Below are 14,407 nucleotides of genomic sequence, written 5' to 3'. Positions count from 1 at the left end.
CTTACAATGCTGTAAATTTCTAAAATCTTGAGTGTATTTTTTACTAAATTTCTTACAAATTTACTGAATCTTTTAAAATATTGCAATGTTACCTAATTTCTTATAACATTGTGAATTACTATATTTTTATTATTATTGAAGTTCGTATAAATTTACCGAGTCTCTTACAAAATTATTAAATCTTTTATAAATGATAAATTTCTTAAAAATTACTAAATCTCTTTAATAACTATTGATTTTCTTACAAAATTTTTAGTCCACTTACATAGTCACTAAAACTCTTACAACATTTTAATATTTATTTAATTCTTATAATATTTTAAATTACCGAATTTTTTACAAAATTACTGAAGTTATTATAAAAGTAATGAATATATCAAAAACTATTAAATTTCTTTAAAATGATTGATTTTCTTATAAAATTATTGAATCTCTTAGTGATTAGCTTAAAGAATTATTGAATCGTTTACATAACTAATAAAATTTACCCCTTTTTTTGTTTTTGAGAAATAAACTTCATTAAGAAAAAAAGATACAAGCAAGAAAGAGGACAAAAATTAAACCCAAAACAACATGCTTACCCCCGTTAACATCAGCGATAGAATTCGAAACATCGTTAGTTAAAATAGAATAAAGAAAAAAGGGAGGACTATCCCACTCAGTATAGTTCAAATAAGGTAAGGTTATCTTAGCGAGGCTATCAGCCACATTATTGATGTCCCTACTCGTCCAATAGAAGGACAAATTACAGAACTGAGAAGTAATAGCTGGACAATCCATAATCAACAAATCAAAATCTGATAAGTCTCTACTACTATTAGTAACCGTAGTCACCACCTAAAGACAATCAGATTCAACCATGATATTGTCGCAACCAAGTCCTTTTAGCTAATAAAGAACTTGATGAAACGCAAACGCCTCAGCTAAATTAGGCGCCAAGCATAAATAAGAATGACCAGAAGGGCATCCAAATTTCTGGTTAAAGCTGCAAAATTCATCGACCCTTCACCACAACACAAGCTGCATCTAAATTGCACTTCGGTTGACTATCAATAGGCTTGATCCAAATAGAACCACTAGACCGCCTCATATTATTAGTACCCTGCACTCTATCGAAATTGCGTTGCGCATCTCTCCAGTTTTGCGGAAATGAAATAGATGCAGACAAAATAACCGCTGGTGAAACGTCAGTATTATTCCAACAAAATCGGTTTCTATGGAACCAAATATTCCACATAGTCGTTAACACTTGACAACATTTCTGGTATCATGAGAATTTAGAGGGGCTTTAATCAAATCAAGAACACTAGAGGAAGAAAAATTCTGATCGGTTAGATGCCAAACCGACTGGGCTTTAACACGATGAAGCAGTGCATGATCAAGGGTTTTGACCAAACCACACCTTGCACACAACGAATCCTACTGTATACCTTTCATCAATCAGTCTCGACTTGCAAGGGATAAACTCCTTCAAACATCTCCAAACAAATTTTTAAACCTTTGAAGGTAGATGCATTTTCCTTAAGCGTGTCCAAGAACCATCCAAATCATGCTTACAACAGGCATATACATCTTAGTAGCAAGACAGTAAGCGGTTCTAACTGAATAGGCCCGGATTGCACTATAATGCCAAATGCGACAAACAATCCCTATTTTACCTAATCTCTTATAACATTGCAAATTATTGATATTCTTACAACATTGTAAATTACTAAATTTTTTTAAAAAATTACTGATTCTCTTAAATTTTACTAAATTTCTTATAAAATTACTGAATTTCTTATAAAGTTATTAATTTTCATAACTTTGTAATGAAAATTCATTAAAAAACTGAGTTTTTATAACTACTAAGGTGGAATTCAAGTTTTTTTATCTGTAACTCAATTCTATGTAAAAACTCAGCTCTTCCTTATAAAAACTTAGGTTTTTCCAAAGCTAAAATTAACTCTAAAAAAAAGAAATGAAAAAAATAAATTAGTTTTTCTTATAAAAACTCAAGTTTTTCCTATAAAGTAATTCCTTATAGAACCCAAAATTTCCCTTTTCTTTACTGAGAAAAACTGAAATTGATTCTAAAAAAAATAAATAAAAGAAATAAATAGATAAAATGGTTTTTCTAACCCAAATTTTTCTTTGTAAAAACTCAAGTTTCCTTTTATTGAAAAAAAAACTAAAATTAATTCTTAAAATAAACCTAAAGGAAATTAAAAATATAAAATAGTGACCAAAATGAAAACTTACTAAAGTTGGGTGATCATAATGAGTGTATGTAATGACAAATTAATGATGAGTGGCTAAAATGATAAAAGTATGTAAAAGTTAAATGATCATTTGTGTAGTTTACCCAAAGAGATATTTAAAGGAAATTAAAAATATAAAATAGTGACCAAAATGAAAATTTATTAAAGTTGGGTGATCATAATGAGTATATGTAATGACAAATTAATGACGAGTGGCTAAAATGATAAAAGTATGTAAAAGTTAAATGATCATTTGTGTAGTTTACCCAAAGAGATTTGTTCTATAGTGATTACAAATGAGAGCAAATCTATGGAAATTGATCCCTATCTATTTTGATTGATAGTAATGCGAAAGAATAATCATGTAGCAGTGGTCGATGTAAAATTTCCTGTTCTTCAGAATGTTATCAATGGTACCTACAATGTTAAATGGAGTAATTAGCTTGCCTTAAAGCTTCATACCTTCACAATGCTATCAATGGTCCTTGGTACCTTCTTTGGTCTTTGTCAGTCCTCCCAAAGTCGAGGACTTCATATGCAGATGTTTAAGACAATTTATGCCTTGCAAATCTCTTCTTCTTGAGAAAGGTATTACTTTAATTCCCAACTCCGCGAGATATGGGAAAATACAGGATTTGGTGTCAGTTCGCTCGAGCAACATGGAGCTATGTAGTACGTACAGATTACGCAGGTTTCCGGTCCTACTGATCCTTCTGTTTGGATCAAGCCTCTCGCGAGTCGGGTTGGCTCAAGTGTAATGTGGATGCTGCCCAATTCCTTAAGGAGAATGTTACGAGTTATGTTGTGGTTCAAGACAAAAATGGTCAGTCAGATTAGTGTTCGTCAAGACACTTCATTTCTTGTTTGGAGCTCCGTCTTAGTAATTTCGATGAAGTTTTGTCTTGGCTCAAAGGTTTGAGTGTATCTTCGAGTCAGATTATTAATGCTCTGGTTTCTTCTTCGGATTTTTCAGGATTTGGTCTTTCGATTTAGGATTGTTTACATTTAAAGGATCACTTTAAACACGTGGTCTTCCACTGGACTCACGAATGCAGCTCATACTCCCACTAGGGCGGTTTTATTTTATGCAGACCATCACATTTGGGAGCTTTGTCCTAATCGTCTTACCTCTATTTTATTGTCAGATAGCTCTAACAACGTGACCAATGAACCGAATGTATAGGATAAGCCTATTAGCTTGAATATGGTTGTCCTTCACTCCTATTCGTTCCTTTGTTTTCTCATCTCTTTCGATTAATGAATATTTTACTTTACCTTTAAGAAAAGAGAAAAGCTTATGCGAGAAAATTAAATAGTCAAGTAGATAAGACAGGCTTATGATTTTGGAGAATTAAACCCTTGATAGCTGCTACTCTTCTGGCCTAAAAAAGATATTAGAAAAAAAAAAGCATTAGCATAATGTAAATTTCAGCATCTTATAAAGGGTCAAAGTGTCACCTTAGACAGTTCTACCATAGATTAGGGAGGTCTTTACTTCAACTGAAGAGAGATTTATGATAAAAATATTGAAAAACCACATTTAAATCTAATGGAGAAAACCTGACAAACAGAAGTTGGAAAACTGTGCTGTCTAGTGAAGCCCCATTAACCAAATAGTTTATTTCCAAATCCATAGTACTCTTTAGCTTATAGCTTCTTTGAAGTCATCATCCATCCCCTTTTGAAGCAAGCTCTATACAGTGCTTTAACTATCTCACATATTTTAACAGTTTGCTGGTTTCACCTCCCCTTGCCCTTCCATTGAGGAGGGTGGATAGGTGGCCTCAAAAGATGGCTGGAATTGGACCCCATCAAAGAACTTGGAGCCCTTTGTAGGTATCTATCAGTTTGTCTTGGTTGTGGTGGTTCTGCAGAGGCAGTCATTGGAGACTGATTTGCATAAATGGATCTTTGGAGAGGAGGCAATTGACAAGCTGAAGAAGGGAATTTGGGACTTGGCTGACCTGGAAATGAACATACTAACTTTGAGTTTGATAAAGTAGGATGGATAGAAGTTCTTGCTACCATTGCTGATTCAAGAAATGTGTGCTTTACATTCGGTGGACACCATTCAGGCATGTCATCATCATCATCATCGAAAATATTCTTTTGTGGTGCAATGATACTAGTGATAACAGGTGTGAAGACTGAGCTGCTTTTGACAGTATGTTTTGCTTGTAGAACTGGATCAAGTTTACAAGCTTTATTTCCTGGAGGCAAGTTGAGACTACTATTGAATGCAAACTGAGGAGAAAGGATATCTTCTGCTCGCCTTTTACACCGAGCAGGTAGTGACTGTATAGTTGGTGAAATCAATGGCACTGACGCAACAACTTTCTTTAATCCTTCAACCACAACATTCTTGTCAAACACTGCTGTATCGAAAACCTTGCTTCTTGGAGTTCTAGATATGCCACACTCAGCCCCAAAATCAAATTCTGGAAGATCATCATCATCAATAGCAGGAAGCTCTTTTATAATAACTGATGGCAGAGATATTACAGGATTTTGATGTCCCAAAACAGATTTAGTTTCCTCCGGTCCTGAGGTATCTACATGAGGCATTTCATTTAGAGAAGACTGCCCCTTGGGCCTTAAGGAAGGGACAGAATCAGAATAGGATGATGTTTGAAGTCCTAGTGAAATACCTGATAAGTGGCTCAATGCTGAAGTCTTAAGCAGGAGATCAGCACTGGCAGGAGAAGTATGCAGTTTCAGTTGGCTGTCACTACTCCCCGCATTGTCACCTTCATTTCTATTAATTACAGCACTCTCAATGCTTGTGCATGTTATTCGGGGTGATTCTTTAGCAGATTGAGTGCAAGGTAAGTCCTTTGCGGAAACCTTTTCATCAGATTGGGAACTCAGGGGCTGCTCTGTTGAAGAAGAATGCTTTTTTTCAAGCTTCTTTGTGACAGAACTTGAAAGTCCATGATTTCTTCTCCAAACAACACAACCAATTAATGAATTTTTCTTGTCTTCAACAGCAGCCATGCCCTTGAAGAATCCATGTTTTGCAAGTATGGTGATAATGGCATCACTGCGAGGACATATGTAAAGATCGATACCAGGTGAGAGTTGAGCAAACCCCACTCTTTCCCCTTTCTTGTACCCTTTGGCAATCTGTTAAGATTACAAGAAAGTATGAATTAATATTTACATCAGAAATCCTCAAGATGCAACGCAGCCACTATATGACCATCTTCATGTTCCTTTTCAACCAACCTACCTCATTCAAACCTACTAGTCCTGATCTAGAAGACCCTTCTTTCCAGCAGAGTGATACTACCTGAATATGAAGTGCATTGATCCATCAGAAATTTGAAATGAAAAATCTATTTCTAATTAGCAAGGTGCAAATTCTAAGCTAAAAGACTAATAAGTAGCATGTTAACCATTACAGTTTTCATTTTTATGCAAGAAGAATTGATAATGGCCAGTGAATTTGTTTCCAAATCACAATGGTCACATTATTCATTAGAAAGTTATATACTTGAGTGTTGAGACCTGAGATTATAAACATGCAAAGAAGAATCTGTAGGGGCTACCTCCAGTCATTAATATCTCTTTCTCCTAAGGAACTCAAGTATTTACTTGTTAACCAAATTCAAACCTTGGTTATGTAAGGCAAGGTAAATCACACACTACATAATACGAATTGATGACAGTAACTCATGAAACCATATCTTACCATCAACCCTCTATTGCGTGAGCGAGCAAGCTCTTGAATATATTTCTCAAAAGCCTCTAATCTAACTTTTCCTTTGACTTCTACAAGTTCAGACCACTTGATATCAGGCATCTTCTCACCACTACACAACAAAATCATCATAGATAAGGTTACCTGGGGAAGATTTACTACTCAAATCTTTATGTCATGAACCTAGTCAGATATTTATCATACCAAAACAGTGAATGATGTATTAAGTGAAACAATAATCTTACTATGCCAAGAGACTGTAAACCAGGTGCCCGACTAGGACACCACATTAAATTTGGAAGCGAATATTACACCTGAAATAGTCAAAAAAGGAAAAGAAAAAAGGATTGCATATTTGAATTTACTAACTATAGGCATCACGGTAAAACTGTCAATGCAACAAAAATAAACTGTAAACTTTGAAAGACTTGAGATTATAGATATGCAAAAGCTACATGTTGTATGAAAGAATTGCGGAATATAAGGTTACTAATATGAAGAAACTAAAAAATTCCCAGCATTGCAGAAAGCCAGAAGGTATAGGAATAAGTACAGTCAATCAGAATGGCTAGGGACAAGGCTCCCACAAGGACTATCAGCTAACTCTCTCTTTACATAAGGTAGTTGCAGGAGATGGGGAGACGTTGATCAGTCGCACATTCCAAGGTTTAGACCACAATTCCTGGGTCACTTAATTTAATGTATGTCAGTTAATTTGCTCATTCAAGTTTTCAATATGCACTGAATAGAGTTGATGATCGTCTATTGCCGGCTTTAAACAAAGGTCTATGTTGGTTATTGGACCAAAATCCATTTCAGTTTCATGTCCATATCTAGGTGAGCAGTAATGATGTGAGATTGCCAATGAAAATTCTACTGGAATTGTTAAATGATCTCATTCCCCTGTCCAAATTTAGCATTGCAAGCATCAACACATCTCTTATTAATTTGATTAATTGTTGTTCTGTTTTTACTTTAGGTAGTCAATCAGAAATTCTTGAAACAAAGTTCTCTTTGACTACTGTACTATAAGCCATTTTATACAAAGAGAAATCAGCAGGTGATACACCAATTATTTGGTCCCAAGTTGCCATTTTTCTTGAGCTGACTTGTTCTATCAGTGACATATTTGATTTCTTACAACCTAATAAAATATGATAAAAGTTTTTAGTTGATGGCTTTGCAAATATAAAATTCAAATTATCTTTTCCAAATAATTCTTGAACCAGAACTTTTAACTATTTAAGAGCAATTACATGCAAAACAAAACCCATATAATTTCATCTTCATTGAATGAAAAATCATGAACAAAAGGACTGAATATCTCTGATACTAAAACAGAATTGTTCTCGGAAGAGAAAAATGACAAGTATAAAAAAGAAATAGCTGAATAACCTTTTGAAGAAGGCAACGACCGACACAGTTACAGAAGAATTAAGCTTAAGGGAGCCATCCCAGAATTTCTCAGCAACTGTAGGCCGAGACAACTTCAAATTCCCAGAACCAGATCCTTCCTTTTCCCCCATTTCTACTGCTACGAAGATAACATCTACTGTCTAAAACAAAATTCAAGTAGACTGACTGGTTGGTTTCAAACCGGGAACTTATGACTACAATTGCACTTGATTTTCCATACTTCTCGAAGCCCGTTGAGCCGATTTATCCCCTAATCCATAATTTGGAGTGATTCCCAGATTTCCAATATTCACACACTGTTTCTGTTCAGTGACAACAAATTCATACAAGAGAAAGAAACGGATTTTATCCGAACAAATGACCGAGAAAATGAAAGAGGATGGTTCAATTTTTCAATAAAAAAGGAACTGAGGAACATGTGAAGTTGAACAGTGCGCTTAGTGTGGTTTGAATTGGATTTGATCAATGATTTTTTATCCCTACAGATTAGGGTTTGAAAAAGGAATGTTAAGGTTACCGCCTTGCTCACCAAATGTCTAAAGCGCAGTAACGTAACGCAAACACGTATGATACATTATTACATTGGGCAAACTGCACAAATAATCACCCAATTATTAACTTGTTTCTGTTTTGGTCACTCAGATCCAAAAAAATTAATTTCAGTTACCCCTGAGTTAAATCATTAACAAATGATTTTTTTTGGAATAAATAATAAATTTAATCCTTTAAATTTACAGATTCTATCAATTTGATCCTACTTTTAAAAATTTAACCCTTAACTTCACACCTTTTGTCGATGTAATATTGATTATAAAAATTCAAAATTCAAAATTTAAAATTATAACCTTAAAAAAATTTAAAAAGATATATAAATCTTCATTTTTTTAAAATACAATATTTTATAAAATTACATGAAAAATTATAAAAAAATTATACAAATACATACAAATTATAAAAAAAATATTTATAAATAAATGAATACCCATTTCCAGGGTAAACTATAGAATTAGTCACGCAACTATTAGCGTGTTTCTATTTTGGCCACCTAATTATAAAATTTCACAATTTAGTCACTAACGTTTCAGGTCGTTTCTATTTTGGTCACTCTTAGTCTTCAATACTTACACATTCTATCAATTTGATCCTCAAACACATATAATTAAATATAAATAATATTATATATGTTTATGTTTAATTGTAATTATAAGGCACTAATATGAATTTAGCCCTCAAACTTGACACCTTCTCCCAAGTTGGTACTTATGATTTTTTTGGTCCCAAGTTGGTATCCAAATTTTCTTTCCATCAAGGGTTTTGGTAGTTTTTTATAACGGTGTTAAATATAGGATACTTGACACTCTTAAGTTGTGACACATGGCACTGATGATGTCATATTTTATTTTTTAAAATATTTAAAAATTTAAAAGAAATTATATAAAAATAATATAATTTTTTAAAATATAAAAATTATAAAATTATGTCTCTACAAAATTAAAAATATTACAAAAATAAAAAAATCTAAAATTCAAGTTAGAAAAATTGAAAGCACAAAAAATTCACATCTTACTCTAAATAAATTGCAAACAAATTAAATGAAGATAAATTTTACGCTAAGAGATGAGTGCATATTGTTACATGATTTTTCAAATTGACAAGAATGCAAAAGATGATGATTTGAAAAAGGTTTATAGGAAGTTTTTTTTATTTGTTAATTATTGGTTAGACTATATAGGAAATTTTGAGTTCCTTTGTTGAGAATACCATTAGCACGATCATGAATGAAGTTTATAAAAATCACAAATTTACTGAGTTTTTAGGTTTATCAAAGTCATTAATTTACATATAAGTTTATCAAGATTTAATCATATGTGCTTAAATATAATTATAATTATATTTAATTATATGTGTTTGAGGATCGAATTGATTTGGCATTGACATAGCAGCTCATGTGACATTTTACGTATACTTCATTGCTAACATGAATAAATTTTCACAAGTTTTTATAAACTTTTTAAAAATTTGTTGATTTTTAAAATATTTTTTATTAATTTTTTTTAATTATTATAAATTATATGTGGACTGCCACGTTAGTGACCATATAAATGTCACAACTTAAGAGTGAACGTTATAAAAGCAAGCTCCTTAAGTTGTGACACGTTAGTGACCATATAAGTTTAGTCAATTTTTTTGTCAAAAAGCAAGCAATTTGATAAATTTTAAAGGTTGAGGGTCAAAATAACAAAAAAAGGAGCAAAATGACAAAATGAGTGAACGTTAGGGCTAAATTTATCTTTATGCATTATTTTAATTTACTTATTAATTTTAATTTTATTATGCACACTCTATTACTTTCATCAATTGATAATTGTTTGTTATTTTTAAACATATATCTATTTTCTAAATTTATGATTTTCATACGCATATACATGTAATAGAGTTTTTAGTATATATAATTATAAAGATTTCTATATAAAAGAATAAACTAGTGGATTCTCGTACATTCTCTTTTAAATATTTATCAATAGTCACCTAAATTTAAATAATAATAACTTAATATTGTAACAACCTATTTTTTAGTGGTACTAGAAATGGTGGTTTTGAAATCTCGTATTCCAATGATCGAGTCAGTAATATCATTTTATTATATTTACAACTTTATTATAGAGTTATATTAAGTCCTGGTTCAGTGATTTTAGTAATTGAATAGTTAATTAATGTACAATAACTAAATTATAAAAGATGTAAAAGTTAATCACTAATAATTTTAATAGCTAAAGTGCTCAGTTAGTAAATGATTAAGGTGTAAAATGGCAATAATACCATATATTCTATATTAGTGGGACGTGGATGTATATTTTGCTACACTTTTTTATGTTATTTTAATGTTAAATAATAATAATAGTAAAACATAAGCTTGGTCATCTTCTTCTCATTCAATTGCCTCCACCGAATACTAAAAAAAAACAAAACAAAGAAGAAACCATTGTTTTTACTTAAAGCTTTCGGCCCTCTTGTATGTAAGTCCTCTTAAGTCCATTTTTGATAAATTTTATATATTTGAGATCATTGTAGCTTAATTTAACTAACTCAGGGACTGGTTCGTAAAATTGTCAAAGGTTTTAAAAACTACCATTAATGATTTCTAGATATTCTTGATAGTAAATGGTAAATTCGTAAAGTGATTTTTGTTAATTTTGTATTTGGGGGCTAAAACAAAAAGTTTATGAAACTATCATGAACTTTTTGTTAAATATGAGTAGCAGAAGGCTATAGAAGGACAGATCATAAAACAGGGCTTAAATGTGAAAGTTATAATAGTTTTGGTTTTAGGGATTAAATTAAACAAAATGTAAAAGTTTAAGGAAATTTCATAAAATGAAAATAATATGTCATATGCATGTAATTTAGTGATATAAGATATTTGAAATTGATAAATTAAACTTAATTATTATATAGATTAAGCATTGAACCATACGGAGGAAATTTGGGGAAAAGAGAAAATTATAGAATAGCCCCTAGATCAAATACGCTAGCTAGTTGTATTAGGTAAGTTTATAGGGTACAAAAATGTATTTATTTGTGTTGATTATGATTGAGTTGTGATTATACATATAAATATTTGTGTGCATTGTTGGATGGAAACTTTAAAATGTTATAATTTAATACTAAGGTGAGAAAGAATCAAATTGAAAGTCTTGAATACTTGTGAAGCAAGATTCATATGGACACTGAATGAACATGACTTGATTATGACATGTGTACTGAAAACATGAAAGTGCCCATGTATTATAAATGTTACAAATCATGTATAAATTCCCGTTTGAACATAGTAAACGATTAGGACACGATTGGCATGTCAAAACGGTTAGAATGTGCGTTTGTACAAGTTTGCAATTTTAGTGTCTATATTTTTGCACTTCGGTGCCCTTGTTTACATTTTGGTGTCCTTGATTGCACTCCGGTGCCCTTGTTTACACTTCGGTGTCCATGTTTGCACTTCGGTTCCCCTTTTAACACTACGGTGCTCCGTGGTGTGGTGTAGTTATCCGAGTATTCAAGATGCTTTTTCTATTGGTCATCGGGCTATCCAAATATATGAATAAATGGAGTAATGATGTTTTGATATTTGATGATGCTTTGTGATCGAAATAGTTTGAATGACATGAATGATATTGAATTACTCAGTGAAATTGTAAACGACAAACTCACATGTTTTTTTGTGAATTAATATGTTAGGTTTTAGTATCTTGTTAATTAATTTATTGCATACATGTGAGTTAAAGTAATTTATAAGTAAATTTTAATCACATGAACTTACTAAGATATTAAAAGTCTACTCTGTTTCATTTCTTGTTTACAGTAGTTGACATTTTGCGGAACAAGGTTGTCGAATCAACTTCAAGACTCATACTATCAAGCTTCAGTCCAGATAGATCTTGATATTGTTTTTATTTCGATTATGTGACATGTATATATAGGTTGTTTTGGAATCATGTGATTGATCTTAAAGGTTGATGTTGTAATGTGATTATAATATCTTATATGTAATGTTGCTATTAAAGTTCATATGTATGTTTGATGGAATAAATGGAATATATGAATGTATAGTTGATGTATTATTGGTTTTGAAATCATGAATGAGTTTGGTCATAAGTGATGATTGAATGAACATTGGCATGTTTAATGGGGTTTAATGGGATAGGGATGTACAATTGTATTGTAAGTTTATAAGTATGATTGAATTATATAAATAGAGCATCTTGGCATCAATTTAGTTAGATGTTTTAGTAATGTAGTTAACTTGTTTGTGATTGTGCCAATGTGACATATTGGTCAGGTATTAATAGGATGTTATGTGACATGTTTTGACTTGATTTTGAAGTGTTTTGAGTAAGGTTTTATGTTGTCAATAGGTATTTAGAAGTTAGTTAAATGTTTGGCTCGATGCAATTACCTAAAATGGTATACTGTGGTGCACACGGTTAGTCACATGGCTATGTATCACACACGAGAGTGTGACACAATCATGTTTTGTAGGAAATAGGTTGCATTTAGGTCACACGGTTCTCGATTGTCACACAAGCTAGCCATACACCCGTGTGAGTACTATAAATTTGGTAAGTCAGGTTGTCACATGGTCACAGTTATTTACACGGCCTAGACACACGATTGTATGACTTTTGTTAGATTTTTACACATTGACCCACACGGCTTTAGTGAGTTACACGGCCTGGATATGCGGCCGTGTGACATAATAATACACGATCTCAATAAGTTACACGGTCTAAATACACGGCGATGTGAATTAGCATTACACGGCCTCACACGGCCTCAACCTAACCCTGTTTTGTGTTTTTTCCTCTATTTTGTGTAAAGCTTTATATTAGTCCCTATTTGTTTCTGTAAGATATGTTTTATCTTAAAGAATGATGATTTAAGATTATTTTAATAAATACTTGAATTAAATTGAATGTTCTGATCCTATTATTTCTATATCATCCCGTAACCTGATTTTAGTGACAGAAACCGGTAAGGGGTGTTACAAATATACTAAAAGAAATTGAAAAAGAATTTAAAGGCTGAGTCCCGCCAGCCAATGACAAGTCGACTATTATTCAAACAAGTCATTTTAGTTTTCTTTTACATCTTTTGAGAAAAAAAACTCATGTCTATAAACTTCAAAATCTGTTATTTTCTTATATCTTGTATTCTGAAGCACGAACTTCAAATATCTGTTGACTTTTGTCAAATAGAAATGAATATCATCAATTATTGAGTCAAGATTCTTTGAACCATCTCTTCGTCTTTGTGAATAGCAAATTACAAAATGGGGAGAAAGCTTTATGATGAAGCTGTTCAAGGCAATAAGGTTTCGTTGCTCAATTTGCTACTGGAGGATGCATTGCTTCTCGACAGATTCATCTTGAGTTGTTACCCTGGAATACCTTTGCAAGTAGCTGTCATGCTTGGTCATTTCTACTTCGTTGATGAAGTTCTCACTGAAAAGCCAAAGAACTTGATTCTCGAAAGTCATCACCGCTTTACATAGCAGCAGCGAAAGGGTACTTGGAAGTTAACGCTGATATGTGCCTTGTTTGTGACCTAGAAGGAAGGAACCCTCTTCACATTGCAGCCATGAAAGAGTTGGTTCATGCCAGACCCGGGGCAGCACAGTTGCCGGTGCGCAAGGTGTAACCAGTGGGAGGCAATGAAGTTTTTGGTGGAAAAATCTCAAATCGTAAGTTTGTAAACTGTCAGAACTATGACCGTAACAACATCTTCCATATCGCAATAGCTGCTAAGCAAATAGAGGTGTGTTCAGATCCTCGTGCAGTTCTACACTCTAGCTCAGGAATCTTTTTTCATTGTTGAAGATTGAATCTTAAAAGTAATAAATTAATGGAAATGATATTGATAAAAACATATATGCAGGCCATAAACTTTCTAATTTCTAGCTCAACTGTGGACGTGAGTTGTGAGAAGGAAGATGGCTTTACAGCACTTTATCTTTTATCACATATCCAAAGAGATGTGAAGGAGGAGATTGTGGAGTCATTTGGAAGGATGGGAGCTACACATGCCAAAGATAAGCCTTTGTCAAATGGTCAACTCAAGGCAACAAGGACCAAGATCTTATTATCCACATGTGATCAATCAGATTCAATACCGAAACATAAGAAAAGAAAAGATGGCAAGAGGTTGGTTAAAAGCAATGCTGATTGGCTAGAAAGAAAATGCGACACCCTAATGTTAGTGGCTTCCCTGCTAGCTGCCATGGCATACCAGGGGGGCGTCAATCCTCCTAGTGTAGTTTGGCAATACAATTCGACTGATAATAAGATCGATTAATTATATTCGAAAATTAGTGATAAGATTGACAAATGCCAGTGCTAGAGCTTAGTCCCTGCAATTTACTCGCTCATTCCAGAAGGCAAGTTGGCAAAAATTACAACTTCAATTAGCTTTGGTTATAAAATCCAAGCTTAAGCCTTAAAGGCAGGGCTAATGAATGGAAAAGTTGTGCTACTCTTTTTTTTCAACTCAAATGACA

At 32.6% G+C, this 14,407-nt stretch overlaps 2 protein-coding genes across 6 annotated transcripts; one reads left to right on the top strand and one right to left on the bottom strand.

Annotated features, from left to right (window-relative positions):
- Positions 1 to 3,657: 3,657 nt before the first annotated feature.
- Positions 3,658 to 7,869, bottom strand: LOC107899994 (uncharacterized). Of its 5 annotated transcripts, XM_016825725.2 has the most exons (5): positions 7,336 to 7,869; positions 5,932 to 6,052; positions 5,470 to 5,529; positions 4,889 to 5,363; positions 3,658 to 4,792 (listed from the first exon to the last, which is right to left on the bottom strand). In XM_016825725.2, exons 1-5 carry the CDS (start codon positions 7,464 to 7,466, stop codon positions 3,981 to 3,983), a joined length of 1,599 nt encoding a protein of 532 aa, XP_016681214.2. In that variant the 5' UTR covers positions 7,467 to 7,869; the 3' UTR covers positions 3,658 to 3,980. The 5 variants fall into 5 exon arrangements, with proteins under 5 accessions (XP_016681214.2, XP_040951157.1, XP_040951160.1 ...); XM_041095223.1 differs by having other exon boundaries at positions 3,658 to 5,363; positions 7,336 to 7,860; XM_041095226.1 differs by lacking the exon at positions 5,470 to 5,529 and having other exon boundaries at positions 7,336 to 7,854.
- Positions 7,870 to 13,183: 5,314 nt separating this feature from the next.
- On the top strand, positions 13,184 to 14,205 carry LOC107899995 (uncharacterized). Its single transcript, XM_016825726.1, has 3 exons — positions 13,184 to 13,385; positions 13,463 to 13,536; positions 13,789 to 14,205. The coding sequence occupies exons 1-3, from the start codon at positions 13,184 to 13,186 to the stop codon at positions 14,203 to 14,205; spliced, it is 693 nt and encodes a 230-aa protein (XP_016681215.1).
- Positions 14,206 to 14,407: the final 202 nt, after the last annotated feature.

This window comes from Gossypium hirsutum, chromosome D06 (assembly GCF_007990345.1).
Source record: "Gossypium hirsutum isolate 1008001.06 chromosome D06, Gossypium_hirsutum_v2.1, whole genome shotgun sequence".
NCBI classification, from domain to species: Eukaryota; Viridiplantae; Streptophyta; class Magnoliopsida; order Malvales; family Malvaceae; genus Gossypium; species Gossypium hirsutum.
This window is presented reverse-complemented; position numbering and strand designations above follow the sequence as displayed.